The sequence below is a fragment of the Typopeltis vanoorti genome, chromosome 12 (assembly GCF_054136105.1).
Source record: "Typopeltis vanoorti isolate ZY-2024b chromosome 12, IOZ_Tvanoo_1.0, whole genome shotgun sequence".
Taxonomy (NCBI): domain Eukaryota; kingdom Metazoa; phylum Arthropoda; class Arachnida; order Uropygi; family Thelyphonidae; genus Typopeltis; species Typopeltis vanoorti.
In genome coordinates, this window is record NC_143560.1 from 49,869,500 (window position 1) to 49,897,064 (window position 27,565).

A 27,565-nucleotide genomic window follows, 5' to 3' on the forward strand; every position below is an offset into this window, starting at 1 on the left:
CATATTTTCTTAGGATTTTTGTTAGTTTTTTGGATGTATCCAGATATATGGAATGGTGATAGATTGAGAGTAATCTCTGTTATGAAGGCAGAGAGGGTTGTGGTTTATTGGTTTTAATATTTTTTGGGAGCTATAACCATTTTAGCCATAGGCTAAGAAAATGTTAAGGATATGGTTAAGTTCAGTAGTTGGGGCATTGTTATCTAAACTGATTAATTTAGCCCTGTTATATATAGGGTTTCTATAATCCCATATTGTTAGGAAGGGGGGGGGGGGGCTTGTGACTACAAATGTTTCTGTATGTGTAGGTTTTCTGCAAACAGAGAAAGCCAGGAATCCATTAGGCTGGAATGTAATCAGAATGTCTAGGAAAAGGAGACTGTTGTTGTTTTCCTTTTCCAAGGATCCTGGGATGCCAATTGTTTGTGTGTGTTAATTAATTCATCCTTGGTATCTTCCTGGATCTGACTTCTAATGATGACACCTTAATAAAGATCGAAACTGGTGTTGGTAGTGGTCCTTCCATTTACACATCTGAAAGGAAGTGTGCTTTGCATTATGGGATACTAAGGTAACTGATGCAAAGTCATCAGCCTCTACATGAAGTAGCCTAGTGATGAAGATACTTCATGAGCAAACTTTGTTTATTAGGCTTGGATAAAGGATTAAACAAGAATATAATTTCTTGGCAAGTATAATTTAAAAGAAGAGAACTGGAAGACTATAAAAAAAGCAAAGGCAGGAGAGTGGAACAGGCCATTTGGGCTAAAATCCATGTTAAGATGAGGAAATGAAAACTTTATTTAATTTTTCTATATCCAGTTTTCATTTTTATATTGTTATAATCTCAAACAGTCATATCATATAGATGCAAGATACACAATATGCTGCTAATTAACCACAAACGCAAGGAAGAATTACAACTGTATAACATTTTATTATCTATCACTATTTTACTTCTTACTGGGTTTTCTTCTTTGAAAGCCATTTTTTTTTTGTTTTTTCTTTGGATATTTTCATATTATACTGTTCTAACATTTCAATGGTTTTTACTGATCTCTATAAATCTTTCAATCATTATGATACTAATATGACATTTAGTGAGTATATAAAGAGAGCAGCTACAACAGAACTGAAAGTGATATCTACAATAAATGAAAAGCAGTATCAAACTGAAGGCCATATTCAAGAAGACCACCAAATGCTTCAGATATCATTATATTGGCTTATGTTTGGGCAAGCAGACATCTTATGCTGTTCCTGTACTTCATCATCATCATCTTCTTCTTCCAACACTCTGATCAACAACGAGATATTCAATTACTCATTATTATGCGAGAATTTATCCTTTGATTTCTCTACAAACATCGGAATACCACTAGGTTATGTTTTCTTTACTCTTATTCTTATACTACATATGAGCACAGCAGTGATAACAAAGTGGAGCCTTCCATACTTTCATTCCTTCCTGCAAATGTAATTCATATCCTGTTGGATGACAAATGGTATCCTTCTATTTTCAGAAACCAAGTAACATACAAACAAGACTTCCAGAATATTCTTCAGAGTATCTCAATAATATCTGCAACTAAATCCTTAAATGATTATCAACATAGCACATAGCTAACCTGGTTATGTAAGTGGATAGTGTCAACATTCTCCAACCAGCTTAAATTTGAGCTCCACTAAAGAATGATATTTATGCATATTTTTATGGGCAATTTTTGTTTCCATCAGTTTGATGCCTGATGTGAGCTGAGATAAAAGCACCATGTTTGTTCTCTAGAATAGGACGTTCAGATTATCTAACTTTCAGCCTACCTGCTTTGTATAGGTTGTTAAATTAGTTAGATAACAAAAAATTTATTACATTTGCTTTGTCTGCCTATCTATCTGTATGACAGTTATCCAAGGAACAAATATGTTCTGGTTGAACAAATTGTAATGAAATTAAGTATTTAGAATCCTAACAAAAATTTGACAAGTCAACTCAAATTTTTTTTCAGTCGAAAAATATGCAAGGTCAAAAAGGGACGAAAATGTGTCTAAATTATATACTGAAATATAATGCCAATCTGGATAAAATTTAATTAACATTTGTGATTTTGGATGTCCGTGAAAATGGACATGTGGTCCAATTTTGGTTACAATCAAATCATTTTTATTGTCAAAATTTTGTAACATAATTCAAATTATATTAGTTTTGCAGAGGTGGGATATAACTTCATTTAATTAAGTTGGTATTAAGGATCACTATTAAAATTTGTCATGCTGTCTCAATTTAGTTTTCATTCAAACTATTTTGTAACGGTACAATTTGGTACCAATACAAAATAGACAGAGCTCTTTGAATAATATGAATTTATCATTGGCACTGTCACAGTTCTGGTGAAAACAAATGAAACATCAACATTTTAAAATTAAACCCAGAACAATCTTGAACTGCAGTGTAATAGCACTGACAAGCTTAAAATTGTAATCAATCGTAAGCTTGCCAGTGTGATGTGTATATTCATCATCATCAAGCTCCTGGTATGTACCCCTAAGGGAGAATTCAGGTTACTACATGATTAAGTTTACATTATTATTAATCTACTATCAACAATTTTCCTCCAAATCAGTCTATTACTCCAATATTGTCATATCTAACATTTCATGTTTCTAAGGCACTTCTAACTGAATCAATCCACCTAGACCTTGGTCTTTCACTGGGTCTCTTTCCTGCCATTTTGGCATTGAACTCTTGTTTTGCTAATCGTTCCTTACACATATCACCTTAGATCAGCTCTGATCAAACATTATTGAATATTAGTCATGTCAAGTTCCTTTCTAATATCTTTATTTTTAATATGATTCTGCCATTGATTCAATCCTCTAATTTTTTTCAGAACCCTTATATCTGTGGTCTCTAGTCTTTGATCAAGTGCTTTATTTCTAACCCAACTCTCGGATCCATAACTTAACATTGGTTTGAATACCGTCTTGTATACTACTAGTTTACACTGTTTTGACTAATTTCTCTCTTATTCTATAAAAATTTATTCAGCTGGATACCCACCATACAAGCTTTGCTTATTCTGTTGCCTATTTCTTCCAGATTTAACCAGCCATCTTCACTAAAAACTGTGCCTAAATAGCTGAAATATTTTACTTGTTCTATAGGCTCCCCATTCAGAATGCAGCTGAAGTATGCTCCTGCCTATTTTCATAGTTTTGGTGTTTTTATTGTTGATTTTCATGCCATATTTGCTACAGCTATTATTCAATTTAGTTAGAGAATCCTGGAGACTTGCATTAAATGTGTTTATGAGTACACCATTTGCATAAGGCAAAGAACTAAATTCTCCAATTCTAATATCAGTCCAAATGCCACTTTTTTTCATAATGTGATGCATATAGATGATAAATAAGAGTGGAGATAATGTGCATTCTTGTCTTACCCCTGATTTTACATTAAACCATCTTCCTGTGTTTCCTTCAATTCTAACTGCTTACTGACAACTTAAATATAGAATAAGTATGGCTCTGCATAATGTTCAATGTACCCCATATAATACATAACACATACCATTTACAGATAAAAATACTATTAATGAGACAGCAGATTGCATGGAATTGTGTTTTATACAACAAATTGTTTATAACTTATGTCTCCTACCCATAAAACATTGTAAACCTATAACATCAGTGTCGTGAGTAGGCCAAGGATTTTTTAAAATATATTTTTATATAATAAAAATAATATATATATTACAAGGTATGGTGCAAATAAACAGTACAGAACGTCAACAACTCTTCAGTACATGCGCTATGAGATATGCTGTTCAACTGTATGCAGATTAATAGAAGAGCACGTGAAGAATATACACAATTACATTTAGCTGTAGCAATGATGTTGATGTTGGAAGAAAAGACATTTATTGTTGAGCATTAATTTCGTTCATACAGAATTGAAAGACAAAGTGTCCATTTCGAATATGTAATGTACCATCATTATCGCTTTATTTGACCAAGATTCCACCGATAACTGTGGATGTACATATCATGTGTGAACATATATTTCTTTGTTAATAAATCCATTTACTCCATTACATACATCATTATAGTTATTCAGTACTGGGTTTTTTTTTTGTCATACCTGTTTTGATGGGTCCAGTATAGACAAATCAAACGTGCAAAGATGTCTACATGTATAAGGCACTAGAGAAGAATAGAGATCGACAAGTTGTCCAACTGTATCTCGTAGACTGCAGACAAGAGTATACAAAAGAACATGCAGATAGCTTATTACGTCTATATACGAATACTAGGAATATCAGAAACAAAAGGGTAGAGTTTGTTGCCTTGATCAATACGTTGGGACCACCTCAGATTGTAGGCATTAGTGAGACCTGGCTATCAGAATCACACATACCAACTGGTATCGAGTGTAAAGTGTACAGTGTTTTTAGGAAGGAAAGACAGGATAGGAAAGGAGGGGCGTGCTGCTAATGATATTGGATGAATTGAATCAAGTTAATGTTGGGAACTATGATTGTAGTACTAGTAACACTATTTCAAGTGGCAATGAATTTGAAGCCATCTGATGTGAGCTAGAATCTAACAAGATCAATTACATAGTGGGGTGTTGTTCCAGACATGGTGGATTGGTTGCTAGTGATGAAGAAATGCATTACCAAATAGAAAAGATGAGACCAAAAAGAGTAATCATAATGGGAGACTTTAATTATCCAAATAATGATTAAATAGCAGCAAAATCTCATGAGAAGAATGAAACTGAATTTATTGAACTGTTGTGGGACAACTTCCTCAAGCAGCATGTGACAGAAGTAACTTGAGGACAAAGAGCGTTAGATATGATCATAGTGTCAGGGGGTGTTTCAGTTAACGAAATAACTATTCTGCATCCGGTTGGTGACAGTGGTCATGCAGTATTCACTTTGGAAGTGACAAAGTTCATGAATGTTCCATTCAGAAAAGGTTACATGCTGAACTACAAAGCTGGTCACCTAGTAAAGTGCCGATCTTCGTAATATAATCTTTGGTATTCATAATGACTGTGGAGATACCTTTGTCTGCTTTAGTTATTATAATGTCTTTGTTTCGTTTTAAGTTCAAAATTGCCTTCTTTTCTGAGGATGTAATATTCTGGAGAAAGACCTTTCTCAATATTATATGAAGTCTATTTTTGGGATATGGTTAGGAGCAATAGAAAAGTTAAAACCTTTTTTTAGAATTTCTGATTCTTGTTTTGAAAGGCTGTAGTCTGAAAGGTTAAAAATAACTTTATCATCTGGGAGACTTAGTCTAGAGTTGCATTTTTTTCTATAGAGTTCATCAAATTTTTTGATTTGAGATACTTTACTAGACTGAAAGGCTTTGTTGTAGCTGTTGTGTATCATGCAGTCAATAATATTCCAAGTTGAGTTGTCTATGCGATTAGAAATATCATCAAAAATGTTCTGGCATTTAAGGTCAATATTGTTTAATGCATATCTGACATATTGGATTCTCTCTCTCTTGGAGTAATGCTAAAGAAGTTTTATAATAAATGCGTTTAGCTTTTTTTGATTTTATGTCCTTTTACAATTAGGAACTTGGGGATGATAGAATACTGTTAACATCTTTTAAGGAAAGTAAGATGGTTGAGTAATTTCGCCTTTTTGCATTTATCTTTATCTAAACAACATACCTTGTGTTTTGTATATCCATCTAGACTATTCATACTGAAAGTTATTTGGTCCTTTTCATTAAAATTGAAACATACTATTTGATTTTTAAGACCATGGATTTAATAAACATTTATACATAATCGTCTACTAGTTTCGCTAGCTGTAACTGTCTAGCTTTGTCAAGACGAGAAAGGTTATGCTAGTATTAAATGCACAAAATAGAAATGCCTCAATAGAAACCAGGGAATAATGTTAAAAGACATGTGGAAAAATCTGTTAAATTCATTAAGTTTAACAGAACTAAATTATGTGAAATATTATAAAACGCGACTTAATAACAATAACAAGTCTTCAAGCTTTATGCGTGTGATGTCACACGTGCTCTCCAATTTGTCTTGTTTTTAAACCGTTACTACATTCTTTTGTTTTTTGCATTTAATACTAGCATAACCTTTCTTGTCTTGACAAAGCTATACAGTTATAGCTAGCGAAACTAGCAGATGATTATGTATAAATGTTTAAATCCATGGTCTTAAAAATCAAATAGTATGTTTTAATGCATTTAGTTCTTTTCCATATTCCAATGTTTTTTCTGATATTTGTCTAAGACTGAAGATAAGATCCTGTGTGCTTCTATTTTCTCAAAAGCCATACTGCATTTCGTCCTCTGTTTGTAAAGGAGATAACCGTAAATGGTTTTCACATTTACGGTTATCCCCTTTTTTAAATATAGGGATTATTATTGCTACTCCCCAGTCTTTGGGAATAATTTCCTTTTTTCATATGACACTGAATAGATGTAAAAGAAATTTTATGGCTTTCGTTCCTAAATTCTTTACCATTTCTGGTGTTATTTGGTCATGGCCTGCTGATTTGCTCAGTTTTATTTTATTTATTGCTGCTAACAGTTCATTTGCATGAATTTCCTCACTTCAACTTTCTTCTATTTTACTTGCGTGTCTTGTTCTTGGGGTTCTATTTTTTTCCGTGTCCCACATCTTCCAATAATTCCTGGAAGTACTGTTTTCACCTTTCCATGATGTCTTCAGGATTTGCGAGTAACTTTCCATCCTTATTTTTGATAAACTTTATGGAGCATCCTTTCTCTGATCTCATTCTTCTTAAAACATTTTAGAAGAGTCTTTGGTTTCCTTTAAAATTTTGTTTTAAAGTATGTCTGAAGTCTTCCCAGCAATTTCTTTTCACTCCTCCTTTCACTAAGGTTTTAACGTTATTACTTTTGTTTTATTCTCTATCAACCTGCAGCTTTGATGTTAAATATCTCTTCCACAATTGCTTTTTCTTTTTAATTTCTTCCTTTAGTTCTTCAGTCCACCAGGGTGTTTTATGTCTCTTCTGTTCATTATTTATTGATACACCACAAATTTCTTTGTTTGTTTCTAGAAGAAGTGTATTGAACTTGTACCATAGGCTTTCTACGTCTTGGGTCTTCATATATCTCTTTTTCTACTTCTTTCATCTTCTTTGCTATTTTACTTGTATACTCAATGGCTGTTTCTTCTTTCTTCAGTGTGTAGTTCTTTATCTTAACATTTATTCCCTTGCTACTTTTTCTACATTTTTCAACTTTTATTTTATGGATCGCTTCCAATACTAATAAGTAGGTGGTCACTGCCTATTTCACGACCTCAACAGACGCTTGCGTTTTTGTATGCTTCTAACAGGATCTGCTTATGATGGCATAGTTGATTATAGACTTTTCATTTCTACTGGACCCTTCCCTGGTAAACTTATGGATCATACAGGATTTCAGTTGATGGAATTTTTAAATTTTACAGAGGATGGGGAAAGGACAATCTTTGGATCCTTGGAAGCTGAGAATGAATGCGACTAAGGAGGTGAGATCTAGAATATTTTCCTCATCGAATGGTGGCGCATGAATGGAATAGATTGTCATTACATGTGTGTGCAAGCAGTATGAATGAATTCAAGAACAAGTATGAAAGCTGATGCATATAGTATGGGGCCAACTTCGATGAGTCCCTGACTCCCTGGAAGTCTCTCTTAATAATAATAATAATGATGAATTTTTATTTATTTTGAAGAAAAAAAAATTATCTTATGCCACTGACTTGAACGACTGACATGGATAATATTGTTACACAAACCATTGTGATGTTCTTAAAAAAATATCACCACATATAGTAATAAATAGAAACAGAGGTAGTAATAATAACATTAGTAGTAAATAGTATTAATAATTCCAATGCCTCTTTAATCAGCCCTTTATGTCTACTTCTATTTAGCATTGTAAAATATTGCCACCACTCCAGTCTGTTAATGAACTGGAAATTCATAAATAAATTATTTTATATATATATATATATAAATATTTTTCTAAGACTTTTATTTTTTTTGAAATGACATAATCAGTTTTCAAAAGAGGAAATGCATTGCTTGGCCAAAAAATACATTCCCACCAAAACAACATAACTGGGTAAGACAGAGAGAGCAGCTCATGAGTTATCCAAGCATTATGCTTGGACAAGGCAAAGGACCAGTTAATGTTATTACATTAAGCAGAACTAGGACTCAACTCATATGACTTAAAAAAAAAATTTAATTGTTATATTTCATTGTTCAGTATTGTTATTATTTCATAATAAATGTTCCAAATATTAATAATTAATGGTTCTTCACAGAAACTTTTTAACAACACACTGTTCATGAGACTATTATTCTAAAATTACTTTTCTTTTATTACTGATTTTGAAACTATGTTATAATATAAATTTTAAGATAACAAAAAGTATCATGGATACACCATAATACTTTTGGACTTTGCAAGGTTTGTGACAGGATATACAGCATGGAAGGCTGTTGCATGAGTTGGAGGATAAGGGTGTAAATTATAAACTAACAATTTGGATAAGAGGACGGCTGAATGACATATATCAAAAAGTGGGAAGTATGCAAAATGTAATGACATTCAAAAAGGATTTGACAAGAAACAAAGCTATTTGCTGATGATGCAAAGTAGGCAGGGTAATCAAGAACACTACTGACATGCAGCACTTGCAGAAAAGTTAAGCACTTTGGGTGTAATGCGATATCATATGGTGTATCATATCAGTAGCATTATGTTAGAATAAACTAACCATGCTAGAGATCATGGAGTTTTAGTTCAAGTTTAAGGGCCATATAGAAAAGATTGCAAATACAACTCAGAAGATAATTGAAATGCTAAAACAATGACATGTAAGGATGCCATTTGGCGTCTTTACAAGATCTTCCTACAGCTTCACCTGGACTACTGTGCACAGATCTGATCTCCTTATTTCTGAGGTGATTATGATACTGCAGAGAGGGTGCAAAGAGAGAATTAAAGATGATAATGAGACTATGGAATGCAGATTATAAGAAAAGACTGAGAATTTGTAGACCGCAAACATTAGTAAACAGCAGAAAGAGGGGTGATATGATAGAGACCAACAAACTTCTGAAATGGTCATACAGGATACCAGTAGATGAAATTTTCATTTTATGGAAAGTGGAAAAAGGATCAGTGGCACCATGGCAGTTGAGAATGCAGTTCAAGAAAGGAGTGAGAGCAGTGGTGGCTTGTACATAAGCACTGTGACACTGCAGCACCCCCAAGGAAAAATGAAAAAATTAAATTTTGTTTGTGTTTATAAATAATAACAATGCTTCATTATATAAATGCAATACAACATGTTAAAGGATACAGCTTATGTTTCGACATTGATTGAATAGTTAATAATTGAAATTGTTCAATTAACGGTTTAGATTACAAAACAAATGCACTGTGATCTAAGGCAGTGTCAGAATTATCACATTCGGTCAGTTGGCTAGACTCGCCAATGTTCGTTTGCACTTGTCACTGCACGTAACAAGTGAATCAATCCGACACTGCTCGTTTGAGCAGTGTCACTACAGATAAATTGTATGCGTGCATGAGTTATTTTTGTGAGATATGAAACTTTTATTATTGGTGTGTGTTCGTGGTGAGGGTGAAGTATTTTCAGTAAATCTTATTTTATTCTGTTAGAATAGCATATAATTATTTATTTATTATAGATACAAGGCTGAATTTTCAATTATAAAAAACATGATTTCGCAAATTAAAAAAACGAAAAGGTTATTGAAAAATTTTGTCAAGGCAAAAATAATAGAATGGATTTTATTTTCAAATAATATTTTTAATAAAGCAAATTTTTTAATATGTAAATTTACTTATTAATAAATTGGTTACTGATTAGGAAAAAATCAATTATTTTTGTTATTTTGTATATGCAACACCCCCACTTTTTTTTTTTTTTTTTTTAAATTTTCACCAGCTGCCATTGAGTGAGAGTTAAATTTTTCTCCCATAGAGCAGTGTGTGACTGGAATGGCTTGCCTTTGGAAGTGGTTGGTACAGGTAATGTAAATGAATGAATTCAAGAAAACCATGGCAGCTGGTGTGGGTGATATGTGACCTTCCTCAACGAGTCTCTTACTCCCTGGAGGAGTCTGGTAATAATGATAAAAATGTAAGCATGCTATAAAGATATAGAATGCTTATGATAGATAAAGAATTACTCTGTTTTTGTTATTATTTCTTTTAAGCAATACCTTTATTTCAGAATCAGTCTCACTATTCTTTTGGTTCTTTTTCGCAACATCATTTTCACAGTCTTGTTCACTCTTGGCAATGTTCAAAGGAGGTTCATATTTAGGGGGTTCCTAAAACAAACAAACAAAAAAAAAAAAAAAAAACTTTTTAACAAAGGTAATCACACAAAATCGAATTATTACTATTATATCTAGAGACTCAATACAAATATTTTTACATTATAAAATTTTACTCCAATGAAATTATATATATAATAAACTAATGATATATATATATATGAAAATCTGTTGTATTTACTCGCTATAAAGATATGTTCATATTTTTTTATACTGACTGAAATCTGAGAATTAGACAAACGATTAATTTATTTAACACACGACATGTTTCGTCGGAAAGCTGACTTCTTCAGGCATGAGAACACTGAAAGCAAAATAAAAAAACGCTACAAAGAAACATTGTACCACTACAAAATCGACTATAAATTTCAGTTAAGTTTGAACTGTAGCTACAGTCCGGGCTAAAGTTCTATTGTTAGGTATCTGCATGCGTGTGACTTCACGAGTGTGCCAGTATCTGATAGCAGAGCTAAATGAGTCCAGTAAATTGTAACTAAGATTACTGTTTATGTGATGAGAGTCCAGGACAATTTCCTTAGATTCAACTATGCAGCGTTCTACCTTGTCGTGGCATATATGAAGGTTTGAAGTTGTCCAGTTTATGTCATGTTAGCAGCCTTCATTATATGTGTTCACTGAGAACAGGACATGGCTTGAGAGGGAGCTTGCTCTGGTTCTGTTGTAAGCAATGTCCCTTTGATGTTCCTCGAGATATAGGAGGATGAACTTCTCAGTTTCCCTGAAACTGAGAAGTTTTCCCTGAACACAAATAGTGAAGGCTGCCAACATGAGATAAACTGGACAACAACTTCAAACCTTCATATATACCATGACGAGGTAGAACGCCACATAGCCGAGTCTAAGGAAATTGTCCTGGAATCTCATCACATAAACAGTAACCTTAGTTACAATTTACCAGACTCATTTAGCTCTGCTATCAGATACTGGCACACTCGTGAAGTCACATGCACGCAGATGCCTAACAATAGAACTTTAGCCCAGACTGTAGCTGCAGTTCAAACTTAACTGAAGTTTATAGTCGATTTTGTAGTAGTACAATGTTTCTTTGTAGTGTTATTTTATTTTACTTTCAATGTTCTCACACCTGAAGAAGTAGGCTTTCCAACGAAACATGTTGTGTGTTAAATAAATTAATCGTTTGTCTAATTCTTGGATTTCAGTCAGAATAAAAAAATATGACTATATATATATATATATATATATATATATATATATATATATATATATATATATGTAGAAAGTTTTTTACCTTGGGCATAAAATTTCTTGGTATCTTTAACATACATACATACATACATACATACATACATATATATATATATAACGATAGCAGAACTTAAACAAAACTAGTAGAAATGAATTAGGAGGACAAGAATGCAGAGGTCAGTTTATTTCAGACTATTCGGTGTGAAACAGAAATCAACAGGATGAAATATATAATTGGTTGCTGCTATAATCCAGGATATAAGGGAGAATATGAATGGTATGCACTGGAAAATTTTCATGGTGAATGTAGGTTGAGTAATTATGAGGGATTTTAACTATGGAGATATACATTGAGAGAATGAATGATCACAAGGAAGGAAGGAAATGGAGTTTAAGCAGTTGTTAAGAGATAATTACATGAAACAGCACATAATGGAGGGAATGAGAGGTTTAAGAGTGTTGGATTTGGTCATAGCATAGGAGAGTATATCAGTATCCAATTTAGCTACACTTCCTTCACTTGGGGAAAGCAATCATGTGGTCTTCACCTAGGTGACTGCCAGACATGCAGCATTTTCTGTTAAGAAGAGGTATATATGGAATTACATCGCAGGTGATTATGACAAGGCAAGAAGTCAGCTTTCAGCAGTGCTATAGCATCAGAATTTGGAGGAGGGAAATGCAATGGTGCATGGGAGGTTGTCGAGAGGTTTTTAAGGAAAGTAGTATCGACTGTATACCCAAAATCAGGAGGATAAATCAAGTAGGAGCAAGATGGATGAATGATATTATTAAGCAAGGGTTACAGATAAAGTAAAGGATGTGAAAGGGGTATAAAGGGAAAGGTGATGAGCATGCCCATGAGCAGTAAAAGGCACAGGCAAGGAGGATGACCTGTATGGTAGGAAAAGCCAAAATTAATTGTGAGAAGAAACTAGCTGAGCCTCAGTAGCTCAGTCAATTTTTTATTTTTTTTATGTTGAACCCATACACAGGAGGTTGGTTGGTCAATCTATAGTACATTAGTACCATGTATGGATAGTGGGTTGGGAAAGGAGGAATTTGTTTACATTTGATTTGAATGACTTTAAATTGTATTCCTTGGGAAACACAGCAGGTGGGAGACTGTTCCACAGTGCAGCAGTTGCAGGGATGAAGGAAGAGGAAAAGAAACCTGTTCTGTTTATTTCTAGGTGTACTGTGAAGGGATGTTGCGCAGCAGCTGCACGTGATCCAATGAGCTTAGTACTGAGCAGAGGAATTATTGATGTTATTTCATATGAGCTTCCCATGGAAATATTTGTAGAATATACATACTGCAGAAACCATACGTCTGCGTGAAAGTGGGGGGAGAGAGTTGGTAAGGGATGGATCATTGATATGTCTAATTGCTCTCCTCTGTATTGAGTCGGGCATTTTGAGAGAGCTTTTAGGGGCCCCCACCCCACATGAGGAAGCAGTATTCAATAGCTGGGTGGGTTTGTGATTTGTATAATGCTAATAGCTGTTCGGAGGTGAAGTAACGTCTTAAGCCAAAGAGAAATCCTAGTTTTTTTAAGGCTGAGGATGCAATGGTTGTGATATGTTTATGCCAGGAGAGGTTTGATGTAAGGGTGATTCCAAGAAGCGAGATCTCAAACTGTCTGGAAATTTGGGTATCGTCAAAAAGGATACTGGGAAAAAATGGTTCTTTTTTATGGGAAATTGTACAGAACTGGATTTTATTGGCGTTGAAATTTATGAGGTTATCCGAACCCCATTGTACGATGGCTTGGAGATCGGAGTTGAGGGTGGTGGTGGTTGATGTTCTGTAGGTTGAGGTGAGTTGTGTAGGGTAAGGCTTATCAGATGCAAGCAAGGAGTGTAGTGTGCTGTCGTCCGCAAAACTATGTATTGGGTGGAGGTCAATACAGTAGGTCATTGATATATAGAAGGAAGAGGGTTGTTGAGAGGACAGAACCTTGTGGGACCGCAGAATTAATTGAATGGTGAGAGGACAGGGAGCCATCCACCATCACACACAGTGTGCATCCAGACAGAAAGCTGGCAATCCAACTACAGAAGTCCTGGGTCAGACCGAATGATGGTACTTTGCCCAGTAGGCCTCTGTGCCAGACCTGGTCAAAGGCTTTGGAGATATCTAGTGCAACCACCTGAGATTCGCCAAAGTTCTCCATAGCATTTGTCCAGAGATGGATGACGTATGTGAGTAGATCTCCTGTTGATCGGCAGTGGCAGAATCCATACTGGCGGTCATTTATTTGGTGGGTGTCTTCAAGATATTGTAGGAGTCGGGAATTGATGATTTTTTCCATTACTTTTGACAGGACTGAGATAAGAGAGATAGGGCGGTAATTAGATGGCAGTGACTTGTCACACTTCTTGGGAATGGGCTGAATATAGGCCAATTTCCAGTTTGTGGGATTCCAGTGGAGTAAGAGAGTATATATAGGTGGCATAGGATAGGGGTTAGTTCTGGAGCACAAACTTTCAGAACAATTGGGGGAATGCCATCAGGGCCAGGAGACATTTTTTGTGTCTAATTGGGACAGTATTTTTCTGATCTCATCCTGGCAAAAGATATAGGGGGCATTATATGTTGGGTGTCTGGAATGGTTGGGGGACATTTACCATCGTCAGTTATGCATGCATTTGAAGCAAAGTATGAAGCCAGAAGATTGGCTTTTTCTGTGGGTGATGATGCAGTAGAGCCATCTGGGTATGATAGACATGGGAATAGTGTTGGACAGAAGTTATGGCCAATTGCTTTGGCAAGTGTATGGACAGGCTGCTAGTTTCCTGCTTTTTGCTCTTTCGAACTCTGTTTTGGAAGCGTTAATTGTTTTTTTGCATCTATTATGGGCCTTGGTGTGAGTTTTGAAGAGGATGAGGTTCTTGATTTCAGTTAGTTGTAGTATGTCTGGTGTTTCATCTCTACAGCCTTGGCACATCTTTTGGAGAAAAGATGTGCCAAGTCAGAAAAGTCAGCGGAAACACTATCAGACAGCATTCAAAGTTACTTAAAGTTACAGACTGAAAGCAGGGTTAATAAATACTGATCCAGAGATTCAAAACAGAATAAACAAAGGTGGTACAGTAAGAAATCATGTGAATAAATTTATATATGAAGAAAAAGAAGGAATCAGCCAAAATACCAAACTAGTAGTATATAAGATATGTTTGATCTTGATTTAGCATATAGAATGAAAGATCAGTTAAAAATGCTGATCCAAGGATGGAGATATAAAAATTGAGGAAAATTAAAAATGTGCTGATAGAATGAATCATCAATGACAGAACCACATTAAAAATGAAAATATTAAAAAAAATTGCTATTATTAATATTTATATTCATAATATTATATTATTAATATAAACATAATATAATAATATAATATTATTATTATTATTAATGTCAAATCTGCATACAACACAAATCCAAAGTGGACAATGAAAGATTAACAAAAAGATGTCTAAAAAAAAAATTGAGAATTGATGCAGTTAGGACTGCTGTAAAAGACTAAAGATTCTTTTACAGCAAATTAGAAACCTAGCAAATTAAAGCTATGAAGCTGGTATATGTCTGTTAACAGAGCATGTTCTCTGGTGGGTTGAAAACTGTCATTTCTGTATAATAAAAACCTTTAAAGGAACAAGTGTATCAAAAACATAAAATATATAAATAACAACTATAAAAGTCAGACACTACGATATGTATAATAAACATTACAGCATCAACATACTTTTACCTTTTCTTCATCTGGTTCCTTCTTAACTATATCCAATATTTTATCAGTCTTAAGTGTTTCAGAAGAAAAACTTTCTTCATTTCTGCAGTTGCAAACTTTTTTAGTATCACCATTTAAGCACCTGCACTTACTTTTATCTATACAGGAATTCTCTACAAAATGTTCTGAAGAATGTTTGCTTTTATTTTCATCAGTCTTGTGATTGACTTTGATGTCATCCTCAGGCATTCGTTTCCTTGGAAATTTAATGGTTGATGACGACTGTGTATCAGGTGTTATATCATTATGCAAAGAATTATCTGTTTCATCCATTGTACAAGTATGTTCAGAATAATCCATTTCTTCTTCTCCTATTTCTTCCACTTTTTTATTTTCAACATCATTATCTTCACCTATGGAATGCGGTGAACTTCTATGGAATGAATTATCATCAATATCCATGGACTCCTCTTCCTCTATTAAACCTTTCCCCTGTTTTGTGGGTTCATCATCTGCTAAATCTAACACTTTTTCTTCTTTCATAGCTACTTCACATAAATCATGAATCTGTTCTCCAGTTCCAGCATCCTGATGCTCAGTCTGACTTTGTAATTCTTCAGAATTCTTTTTATCTTCACTTCTTTCTGGTTCATTACCCTGAACATCGCTGTCAGATTCTGCCTCTTTTGAAAGTATTTTATTGTCAGATGTGTTATCACTATCATTTCCTCCTTCAACATCCAGAGATAAGCTTTCATTTTCAAAAGTACCTTGATCCTTATTCTTTGTTAACCTTGGAAGGTTTGATTTAAAACCTTCTTCACACTTTTCAGTTGGTAAAATACAAGAGGTGTCACTTGTTTCTGGACTATTGCAGTTCAAATTACTAGAGCTATCAATAAGAGAATCTTCGACATTTTGCAATGGTTTCTCTTCATCTTCCATCCGATTTTGTGCACTATCAGTTTTATCAGAGGAAAAATTTGAATGTTCACTTGTATCATCTGGTAAATCTGAATTAAAATCAACACTTGGTATGCTTTCTTCGATTGTTGCATGTACTTTGCTAGCAGTATCACATAAACTATTGTCTTTATGTGCGATTTCATGGTGTTTCTCAGAAACAACTTCTGAGATTGTACTTGTAAAATCAGTACTTTCAGTTGCAACTGGTTCTGATGAAGCATTCACTTCAGTTAAGGACAATTTCTTTGAGTCATCAGTACAGGTGTTATCTGATGGAATTTTCTGAAAAATAAAATAATTCTATTAGATAATTCTATAATTCTATTGAATTCTATAACTACAACAGAAACAACATAATAAGCTGGAAATTACTAAAATCTGATATATATAGCATTTATATGTAGTAACATCTCGATTGTGTGTCTTATATTCTATGATCGAAAGCAATTCTCAAACTTTTTTTTTTTTTTTAACTTGGATGTAATGTTCTACACACATTCGAGAAACTGGCTGGAGCAGTTTCTCAACTCATATTTGGTGATACTAAAAATCATTTCTCTACCCTGATATCAAAATACTCATTATTTCCAAGTCTCCATGAAGTCTGCAGACAGACTCATTTCAGTAGGTCAAGCACTCACACAACAAAATAACTATCATACATCACCTCTTTTCCTATCTCCCAAGCTCTGCAGACTGCATCTCATTGGGTTGGCAAATAAGTTCGTTTGGTTTATGCGTTAGTACAAGTTTATGCTGCTTCACCTGTTGCTATTGTGAAATGTCGCCTTTCAATGCTACTGCGCAGATGAAAGGTGATTCACATAACCTTTCAGTGAATTTTCGTTCGGCCTACTTCAGTTGCGTGTGTGTAACATATTTTTAGAAATGGAAGGAAATAAAGTACATATTTTGCTTTTTTATTTCAAAAAAGCAAAATATGTACTTTATTTTTTGTATTAAAAATAAAGTACATATTTTGTACTTTATTTTTAATTAAGTAGTGAATTTCAATTAAGTATTGAAATAAAAAAGCAAAATATTACGTACCGGCATATTTTGCTTTTTTATTTCAAAAAAGGCAAAATAGCTGTGGAGGCCCATAAAAAAATATGCAGCGTATATGGGGATGGTGCCTCAACAGAACATGTATGCCAAAATTGGTTTGCCAAATTCCGTTCTGGAGATTTTGATGTCAGTGATGTGCCTCGCGCTGGTCGTCCGACCGAGGTTGATTTGAGTGTTGTGAAGGATATCGTCAACAAAAATCTGTCATAAACAGTGTGGGAAATTGCTGCAGTACAGAACATATCCCATACAAGCATTGAAAACCATTTGCACAAGCTGGGATATGTTTCAAAACTCAATGTTTGGGTGCCGCATGAATTGACTGAGGCGAATATGACTGCTCGCATATCCATGTGAGATTCGTTGCTACGTTGCCAAGAAAACGACCCATTTTTGAAGCGGATGATTACGGGAGATGAAAAATGGGTCGTGTAAGATAACATGGTATGTAAAAGAGCACAGGGGCACAACAGCGAACCGCTGCAAACAACCTTGAAAGCAGAATTGCACCCAAAGAAGATCGTGCTCTCTGTGTGGTGGGATTATAAAAGGTGTTGTCCACTATGAGGTGTTATCGTCAGGCAGAACGATTGATTCAACTGTCTATTGCTAACAGTTAAAGCGACTGGCCCATGCAAAAACATCCTGAATTGGCAAATCGGAAAGGAGTTGTCTAACACCAGACCCCACATATCGTTAACAACCCACAGTAAATTGTTAAGTCTTGGCTGAGATGTTTTGCTGCATCCTCCATATTTACCAAACCTGGCACCTTCTGATTACCATTTATTCCGATCGTTGCAGAATTCTCTGAACAGGAAAACCTTCGCTAATGAGGAGGCTGTCAAAAGACACCAGGATCAGTTTTTCACCAGTAAACCTCAGGAGTTTTATGAACGTGACATAATGAAGTTGGTGGACAGATGGCAAGAGGTCATTGATAAAGAGGGTCAATATATAACTGACTAGTATTTATTACATATATTAAATAAAATGTGTTTCATTCCACTCTGAAAAACCGAAACGAACTTATTTGCTAGCCTCTGCAATCTCTCCACTATTTTCTTATCACCAACATAGCCAGGTGACTAAGTCTGGACACAGAAATCCAAACATAGCCTGATTAGTTCCTTATACAGTGAAATTATCCCCTCCCTATCAGTACTTGTGAGAGTTCTTCACATTACAGCAGCTATTCTTTTGAGTAACCTTACAACTTTTGTGACATATCCCCTGAACTTCAGTTTCCTATCCACCAAGATCCCCTAGTTCCCTCACTTCCACCACCCGAAGCCAATTTCCTCCAATATCATAAACTTCATTCCATCTTAATTGGAATCCAAAGTGTATAATTTTACTAACACTTCAGTGGCATTGTCATTCTTCAACCCTAAAGTACCAACCTATTCAAATCCTCATGCAATGACATCACATCAGAGCTTCCTGACATTGCCAGGAAGGTGATGGCCACTGTTTTTTTTTGGATTCCCAAGGAATTATCATGATAGACTATTTGGAAAATGGTAAGACAATAACAGGAGTATATTATTCATCCTTGTTGGACCGTTTAAAAGAAGAACTGAAGAAAAAACAGCCAAGATTGGTGCACAAAAAAAGTGCTGTCCCACACATCACAATGGCAAAATTGCGCGAAATGAGGTTCGAATTGGTTCCACATCCACCGTATTCTCCAGACTTGGCCCCGTGTGACTACTTATTCCTAAATTTAAAAATTTGGCTCAGTGGGAAAAAATTTTCTTCGAATGAGGATATCATCAAGGCATTCAATGACTATTTTGCACAATTTGACAAATCCTACTTTTTAGATGGGATGAAAAATTTGGAAAATCGCTGGACCAAACGTGTAGACCTCGATGGAGACTATATTGAGAAATAAATATTGAGAGATTTTCAAACATGTTTGAAAAATTTTTTCCATTATCCCCTCTATTATTCATTATCTATATGGATCACATTATGAAGGAAAGCGGTATTAAACCTGATATCAAAATTGGAGATGTTTATCTCAGTTCTTTACTTTATGCTGATAATGTTATGCTTCTAAATAAATCTGGTACAAATCTGCAAGATTCTCTGACTAAATTGAATAACTGTTGTAACAGATGTGGTATGAAGGTCAGTAATAACAAGACAAAGACAATGAAAATAGGCAGAAGCACTGAAAATATCAACTGCATTGTGAATGGAGAACCTATAGAACAAGTAAAACATTTCAGCTACTTAGGTACAATTTTTTAGTGAAGATGGTAAATTAAATATGGAAATAGACAACAGAATCAACAAAGCTGGTATGATAGGAAGTCAACTGAATAAATTTATATGGAATAAGAGAGAAATTAGTCAAAACACCAAATTAGCTTATTAAGACCGATTAAAAAATAATCTAATTTCCAAAGAGGATTGAATAGAACACAAATAAATATTGTGGAATGAAAAACAAGAAATAGAAAACAATGACAAAACTCACAAAATTGAATATATCAATATACAGGAAAGTACAGAAATAGTAATGGAAGAATTCGAAAAAGAATTTAAAACTCAAGAAATAGAAAAATCCCAGGCCTGGATGGAATATGCATTGAGCTTTGTAAATATGCAGACAATAGCTTAAAAGAAAACCTACTTAAATTCTTTATTAATATCTGGAAATATCAAAAGATCCCAAAAGAATAGGAAACTGGAGTACTAGTAAATATTCACAAAACAGGTCCCAAGGACAAATGTGAAAATTACAGAAGCATTACTCTCTTAATAACAGAATCTAAACTATATGCAAACATCTTAAAGAAGAAACTAATTAAATATTCAGAAAATTATTTAGAAGAAAAACAGTGTCGTTTTAGAAGAGGGAGAAGATGCACAGATGCCTCTTTCACAATGCAACAGATCATAGAAAAAAAGAAAAGAATTTAACTAGCCCACTTTTCTTCTATTTATTGACTACGAAAGTGTATGATAACTTGAACAGAAACCTGGAAAATATTACAAGACAATAAAATACGTCCTCAATTAATTAAAGCAATAAAAAGTCTATACAGAGAATGCATCAAACTTGCAGATGGAACGTTATCAAAACCTATAACTATAAATAAAGGAGTAAAACAAGGCTATAGCTTAACCCCAATTCTATTCAACATTTATATAAACAGAATCGTAAAAGAATAGAAAACAACTGTCAAAGATGGAATAAAACAAATAATATACAGCTAAATACAATGGATTCCATCCATTGTATTTAGCTGTATAAATAAACAATCTAAATGAAATAGGAAAAAAAATGAAAATCTCTTAAACAAAAACAAAAGTTATGGCAATGTGTGGAAACACCATTCAAAAAGTAAAAATTATTATTTTTACAGCTATTTTGCCTACTTTCAAAATTATGCTTAAGGATAGTGTGTACCATGGAATTCGAAAAAAAATTATTAATTAAATAAGTCATATTATTTATTGTTTTTGTTAGGGAGCAATGTCAGTAATAACTTTCTTGGAAAATATGTTTAAAAAATTAACATTAATTTTTAAAAAATCAAATTTTTATTAAAAAATTATGAATTTTTGTGTCACTTTTTTATGAAAAATTATTTTTTTTTAGTTCAAATTTGCTACAGATTATCATGTCTATTAAACAATATAAACTAAAATTGAGCAAATATCAGTTCCTTTAAAGCTATGAAATTAATTTGTCCATACAATGATTATTACACAAATTTTGCATGTTTGAAAAATAAACTTAAATAAAAATACCGTGTTTTCCGGTGTATAAGACGCACCCAAGAAATTTAATACAATTTTCAGGAAAAAAACCTTAAAGTATGATTTTAAAAAAAATGGATAAAATAATAGGTAATTTTTAATAGTAAACTGACCTTTGTACGCATACAAAGTCCACTGCGTTTCATGAAACGGTAACACCATGACGCACCACCATTAAAATCTTGAATGTTACGCTCACAGGCTACTTTGACTGCATGTGTACGAATCGTTTTTGTTGAAATGACAATGCCATTTTGCCGATTTTCTTGCACCCATTTCAAAACTTCGGTCTCTAGTTCTGGCCACTTCGCAATTTTTCCACGTTCCGCGCGCTTTTCTTTACGCAAATTGTACAAAATCTCCTTCTGACCACGCCAAGTTCTAATCATTTTTTCTGTAGGCGGAGGTCCAAAATGTCTTTCAGCTTCCCTATTCCCGTGTTCTTCCGCATATTTTACAACCTGCAATTTGTAACTTGAAGTATATGAATGTCGCCTGTTTTTTTCCATCACTAAAATCTACGGGAAAATATCAAACTGAACACAAAATATCTCAACACGTCAACTCGTTACTGATAAACATCGGTAACTGATTACTCGGATAAGATATTATGAAACTTGAATAGGGGCTCCCCATTCTTAGCCAATGACGCGCTAGAAGTCACGTGAAGGTCACGCATCAATTTGATTGCACCATTAACCGCCTACAAAGATCTTGGAACATAAAAGGGAGTGCGTATGACTTTGAAAAGAGGAAACAATCTTTACCTTCATTATATAAGACGCACTCCATTTTTAAGATGCATTTTTAAGGTAAAAAAGTGCGTCTTATACACCGGAAAATACGGTACATATCAATGATTATAATTTTAGTTCAATAGTTCAATATATTCTGGATATATTAAGCTGTGTTAGAAAAAAAATAATATTCTAGGACTAATAGTTTTTAAGATATCTTGCCAAAACCAACTGCAATGTGTTAAAATTTAAAAACCAGAGAAAAATCAATTTAAAGTTTATAACTATACTTTATTATTCTATGAATATTTAAAAGCCACCAGCAATATATGTGTTATCAACAGGTGTTTTGAATAACATATCCATAGATTTTTGCTTTCTTTTTAATTTTTCTTTTCTGAGGCAGCTTTTTTTTGCTCTTAAGCATCTGTTTATCAAATACACTGGTATCTCGCTAATCCGAACTAATAAAAACCGTGCTTATTCGGATTAGCGAATTTTTCCACAAGAGACAACAATAGCTAGCTTTTAAGACAAAAATAATCAGATTCTAATGGTACATCAATTTAATTCTGTAAATAAATTAACTGATAGAAAAAAGCTACTGTACTGTAATGTAAAACAAAAAAAAAAAAAATACAGTACACAAGTTTATTTTAGTAAAATAATTTAATTTGTATGTACCTGTATTGTTGAGGATTCCGATTTAATAAAATTGCATAGTTCAGTATGTAACTTAATTTGCGTAAAAAAATATCATTCTTGTACACAACACAAAAAAAGTTTTTTAAACTTTTTTCGAATACTTCTTCTCGGAGCTGCATTAGCAACAAAATTTTGTGGAATGGGGTATCATTCTGCTTAGCATTCTATACACATATTAACAGTAGTGTAGCTGGGGATGGGGGGAGGGGGGCGATCTGCCCGAGTGACACTTTTCACGTGAGACAATTTTATTTTTCGGCGATTCTTTTATTTATGTTAACTTAGTAATTTTTATTACTTAATAATTAATTTTTTACAACTATACTTATAACTAAAATAAACATAAACATAGTGTTTTAATTTATTTCCCTATACGTCGTTTTGACTTTTTGGTATTGAGAGGGGCGGCAAAAGCTCTAGCTACGCCACTGCATATTAAAACTGCCTCTTCGTGTTTTACTTTTTTCCTTCGAGTTCTTCATCGTCATCTTCTAATTCATATTTATAATTTCAACATCTGATTTGATTTCCAATTCACTTTCGTTTCTACCTGTAATCCATTCTGTAACATAACATCTGTTTGTGAAATTTCAACACCTGGATTTATATTTTTAACCAAATTATGCACGTTTTGAATTTCTTCTTTTTGTGTATATTTGTGATTCATTCAAAAATACAGTATGTACTGTACAGTATAAAAAAGCAAACGTGAACACACAATAAATCAAAATAGGCCTCCAGTATAACCGTACAATCGACAGTATGAAAAAAATACTGTACTGTAATAATAATAAAATAAATAATAGTTAAAATAATAATACGTAATAAATAAAGCTTTTTTCCTTTCAAACCGCAGTTCGGATTACGGGAGGGTTCAGACTAAAGAGGTTCGGATTAGCGAGACTAGTGAGATCTGGGTAGTGACCTCCCACCATAATGTAATAACAGCATACATTTCCTAGGAAATGTGTTTTTACATTATGGAAAATACCAAGATTAGCGATCAGAACTTTCCCCACCTTTGCAACGAGTTGCCTGAGATTGTACTACGTACTAGGACTACTTGCATTAGCTCACGCTAGTAACCGCCGATACTTTTATAGTTTACTATATTCGGCATGAAACTCTCTGATTCCAATCTTTGAGTTTCTTATTCGGTTTTAAAACAATGTGGGATTTAATATACCCTTAATTTGAATAATAGAACAAGTTACAGAATTCAAATACTTAGGAAATATAATCTCGCAATACAATACTGATTCACAATTGGAAGCAAGACTACAAATTTACGATAGAATGAATGGCATAATTAAAAGAAATTTTGGAAAACAAATGACTAAAGAAACTCAATTAAGATTACATAATATGACTTCTAAAACATCTCTTAAATTTAGAAGTGAAACTTGGATTCTAAAACAAAGAGGCAGACAAAGATTGGAAGCAGCACAGATGAAGTTTCTAAGACTTCTCCTGGGGTTCATTAGATTAAAAAAAAAAAAAACAGAAATAAGAGAACGATTAGATACAAAAAACATCACACAAGAAATAGAATACCAGCAAAATTGGCCACACCATATAGAAAGGATGAATAACAATAGGATTCCTAAACTAGCACTAGAATATAAACCTACAGGAAGAAGAGAAACAATGGGCATCCAAAATTAAGATGGAAAAACGAACTTCATCTACAGAGCAGGAACAGGACATAAAAAAGCCTATACCTAAATTGCTCAGACGATGACGATTACTAAATTAACTGTATACAAGACAGTGTTCAAGCCAATTTTAACTTATGGATCTGAGAGCTGGGTTAGAAATAAAACACTTGGACTAAAGACTAGACAGCAGATATGAGTCCTGAGAAAGATTAGGAACATGAACAGATGGCAATATCATATTAAAAATGAGGATATTAGGAAAGAAGTTGATATTGTTAGCATCCAGGAATGTGTTAGCAGAGCTAATCTCAGGTGGTATGGTCAGTTAAGCAGAATGGGAGAGGAAAGATTAGCAAAACAAGTGTTCTCTGCCAGGATGGCAGGAAAATGACCCAGAGGAAGACCAAGATATAGGTGGATTGATAGAGTAAAAAGTGCCTCAGAAGACAGAAATATAAGATCTGATAATGTTGGAGTCTTGACAGATAACAGATTGGTTTGGAGGAAAATTTTATATATAAAGTTAGTAATGATGCAAGTTTCATGTAGTACTATCATATCCTGTACATCCCTTGAGGGTACATGTCAGGAATTTGACGATGATGAAGATAAATAAAAATTACGAACAATTAATACTAATTCCTTTCAAAAACTTTAGACTGGCATACACAGTCAAACGGTTAAGGTTTGAATGATTTTCTGTAGCATCTCACATGTTTCAAGGAAAAAGACAATCAAATTTGAACCTGCTAGAATGAAAAACTTTGTCTCGTTCCAAAGAACTCTGTGCCTAATGTCAATAACATAAAAAGCAAGGCCGCACTTTGGAACCAGACAAGGATTCTTCATTCCAGAGGTTTAAATTTGATCATCTTTTCCTTGAAATGTGAAACATTACAAAAATTGTCCAAACGTTAACTGCTCTCACTGTATGCCAATTTCTGAGATATAAACTTCTAAAGCATATGCTTCGTGACTCATTCTTATGATTCATGTTTTGAATATAGTTAGTGGTCTTTCTCCCTGATGATATCTATGTAACATTTGATGAAATACAGAGTTTTTAATTAAAATTCTATATTTTCCTACATGTGTAAGCCATATAAATATCTATAAATATGTCTAGTACATGTGTTCCCTTAAAACAATTTATATTTAACAAAGTTCACACAACTCCAAACTCATGCAGAATAAGTCTATTAGTGAACTCTTCATAAGCTTTAGCATAATATGTTTTGGCATAATCAATGTGGTAGCTGAAAACGTGGAAATCTATCTTCAACTAATTCTACTGACTGCTATGAATTTTTTCTCTTGCTCAGCAGTAAGATTTTCAACAGTTGAATTATTCAAACCTGATGATAAAAATGGATTTTCAAAAGTATTTCTCTGGCTCTAAAATATATTAACTCCACAGTCAATATCATTATTATTCCTATCCACTATCACCTAAAAAGCCTTCCCTCTATCACCATATTCTTCACAGCATTGAGCATTTGTAGCTTCCATGTTTATTTTACAACTTCATAACACATAAAAGGTAAACAAAAATGTTTTGTCAAAGAGATGTTGGCTATATCAAGCCTGATGTTGTTGGCAATATTAGAGGTAAGTTCCACATTGATTTCTAAAGTAGGAACTTGCTAAGACATTACTGCAATGGCTGGTTCTTCTAGTCTTTAGAACACACAAAAAGTTGGATCTGCTTGCCTCTTTTGTTGACAATATTCTCTAGAAAGTTCAGTAATAATCTTCAGAGGTCCAATTTACAGGGATGAACCATTTAATAGCAAAGTCATTGAATAGGCTTAATCTTATTTAAAATTGGATTTTAAAGATATAAAATGCAATGAAAATAAAATAATCTAATGTGCTGTGTAAGCTACAAAACATTAGAGTGTGCAACAAAAACAAGAATTTATGGCCTGAAACTCAGTTACCCCAAACCAAAGTAAAATACCCTAGCAAGCAATCGAATATTTGAATTTTGCTCTTTTTATTTTATTTTGTTTATTTCCATATTTTCATATCAGAAAATATGTATACAAAAAAATCCTATAACCTTCGACAAGAACAGAATTTCTGTCAGAACAGGCAAAGAAGAATCAGAATTACTACTAATTTATAACAATAAATATGAAAGATTGCATAAGGCAGTGGCTTTCAACCTGTGGGATGAGCCCTTTCTGAGGGGATGCAAAGCAATGTCAGTATTACTATTTATTTTTGATTTGAATATTGTGTACTCAATATTCCATCCACTTATTTCAAATGCTATATATAATGTTAAAAACACTTGCAGCTTCCATATTTATTTTGTTAACATTAATACAGCGTAAGCTAGGATTGTTGTTATATCTACAATGTAGCCACTACGTCCTCAAAATTTAATTATCAAATTCTCCGATGCACAACTGTTCTGCTTATCTGGATTGTATATCATACTTCTATTTATGCTATGATTAGATTTGAAATACTGTGAATTGTTTTGTGATAGCAAAAAGAAAGAAAGGAATTACAAGTTGACTAGACTAGACGAAACAGCCATTAGTGTCCTTAGTCACAATTTTGTAGTAATGCCTCAGCAAGTTCCTACTTTAGAAATCAATGTGGAACTTACCTCTAATATTGCCAACAACATCAGGTTTGATATAGCTAACATCTCTTTGACAAAACATTTTTGTTTACCTTTTATGTGTTCTACACTTTGCAGGATAAGCATCTCATCTTCAAATCCACACTTATCCAAAGACAAAAAATTTGTAATTTCCTTACTGGAATTTGCTAAGTCAAATTGAAATGAATAAGGAAAAAAAAATCAAATATTTCAAATTTAAAGAAATGTGATTTAAATTTTTGAAACAGATTTTTGATCCACTTCACATAGAGATCATCTTTAGCATCAGAAAAATCATAGTCCTCATTATTTTCTAGAAAACTATTTGACTCTGCAAAATATGTGAAACCATTCTTTTGGAATTGTTCTGCAAGGAGATTCAGCTTTAACTAAAATTCATGAATAGACTGTGATTACTTGCTTGCTATTTTACTCTTACCTGAGGCTTCATATTCAAATTATTCAAGTGAGCCATCATGTAGCAAAGAAAGTGCAAATCACAGTGCCATGAAAAAGTTTCATTTTCAGGGAAATTTTCAATCTTATCTTTTTAAACAAGATACTCTTTTATTAGAGATTGAAAGTTTTCCCACTTGGTTATACTATAAATCAAAGATGCCAAGAAGTTATATTCTTGGTTTCATGCTTCATCCAAATGTAAGTAAACAAAGTTTGCACATGAAGTAACTTCATGACA

The 27,565-nt window shown here is 33.5% G+C and overlaps 1 protein-coding gene across 3 annotated transcripts in view; it reads right to left on the bottom strand.

Moving 5' to 3' along the window:
• Positions 1-27,565, bottom strand: part of LOC150100777 (zinc finger MYM-type protein 4-like) — a 521,809-nt gene that overhangs the window by 476,680 nt on the left and 17,564 nt on the right. For 2 of the 3 annotated variants that reach the window (XM_090402209.1, XM_090402211.1), the window contains exons 2-3: positions 15,356-16,588; positions 10,269-10,379 (exon numbers count right to left, since the gene is read on the bottom strand). In XM_090402209.1, the coding sequence (XP_090258335.1) occupies positions 10,269-10,379; positions 15,356-16,588 (1,344 nt within the window). The remainder of the gene's footprint in view (positions 1-10,268; positions 10,380-15,355; positions 16,589-27,565) is intronic. The other variant, XM_090402210.1, reaches the window with a different exon arrangement.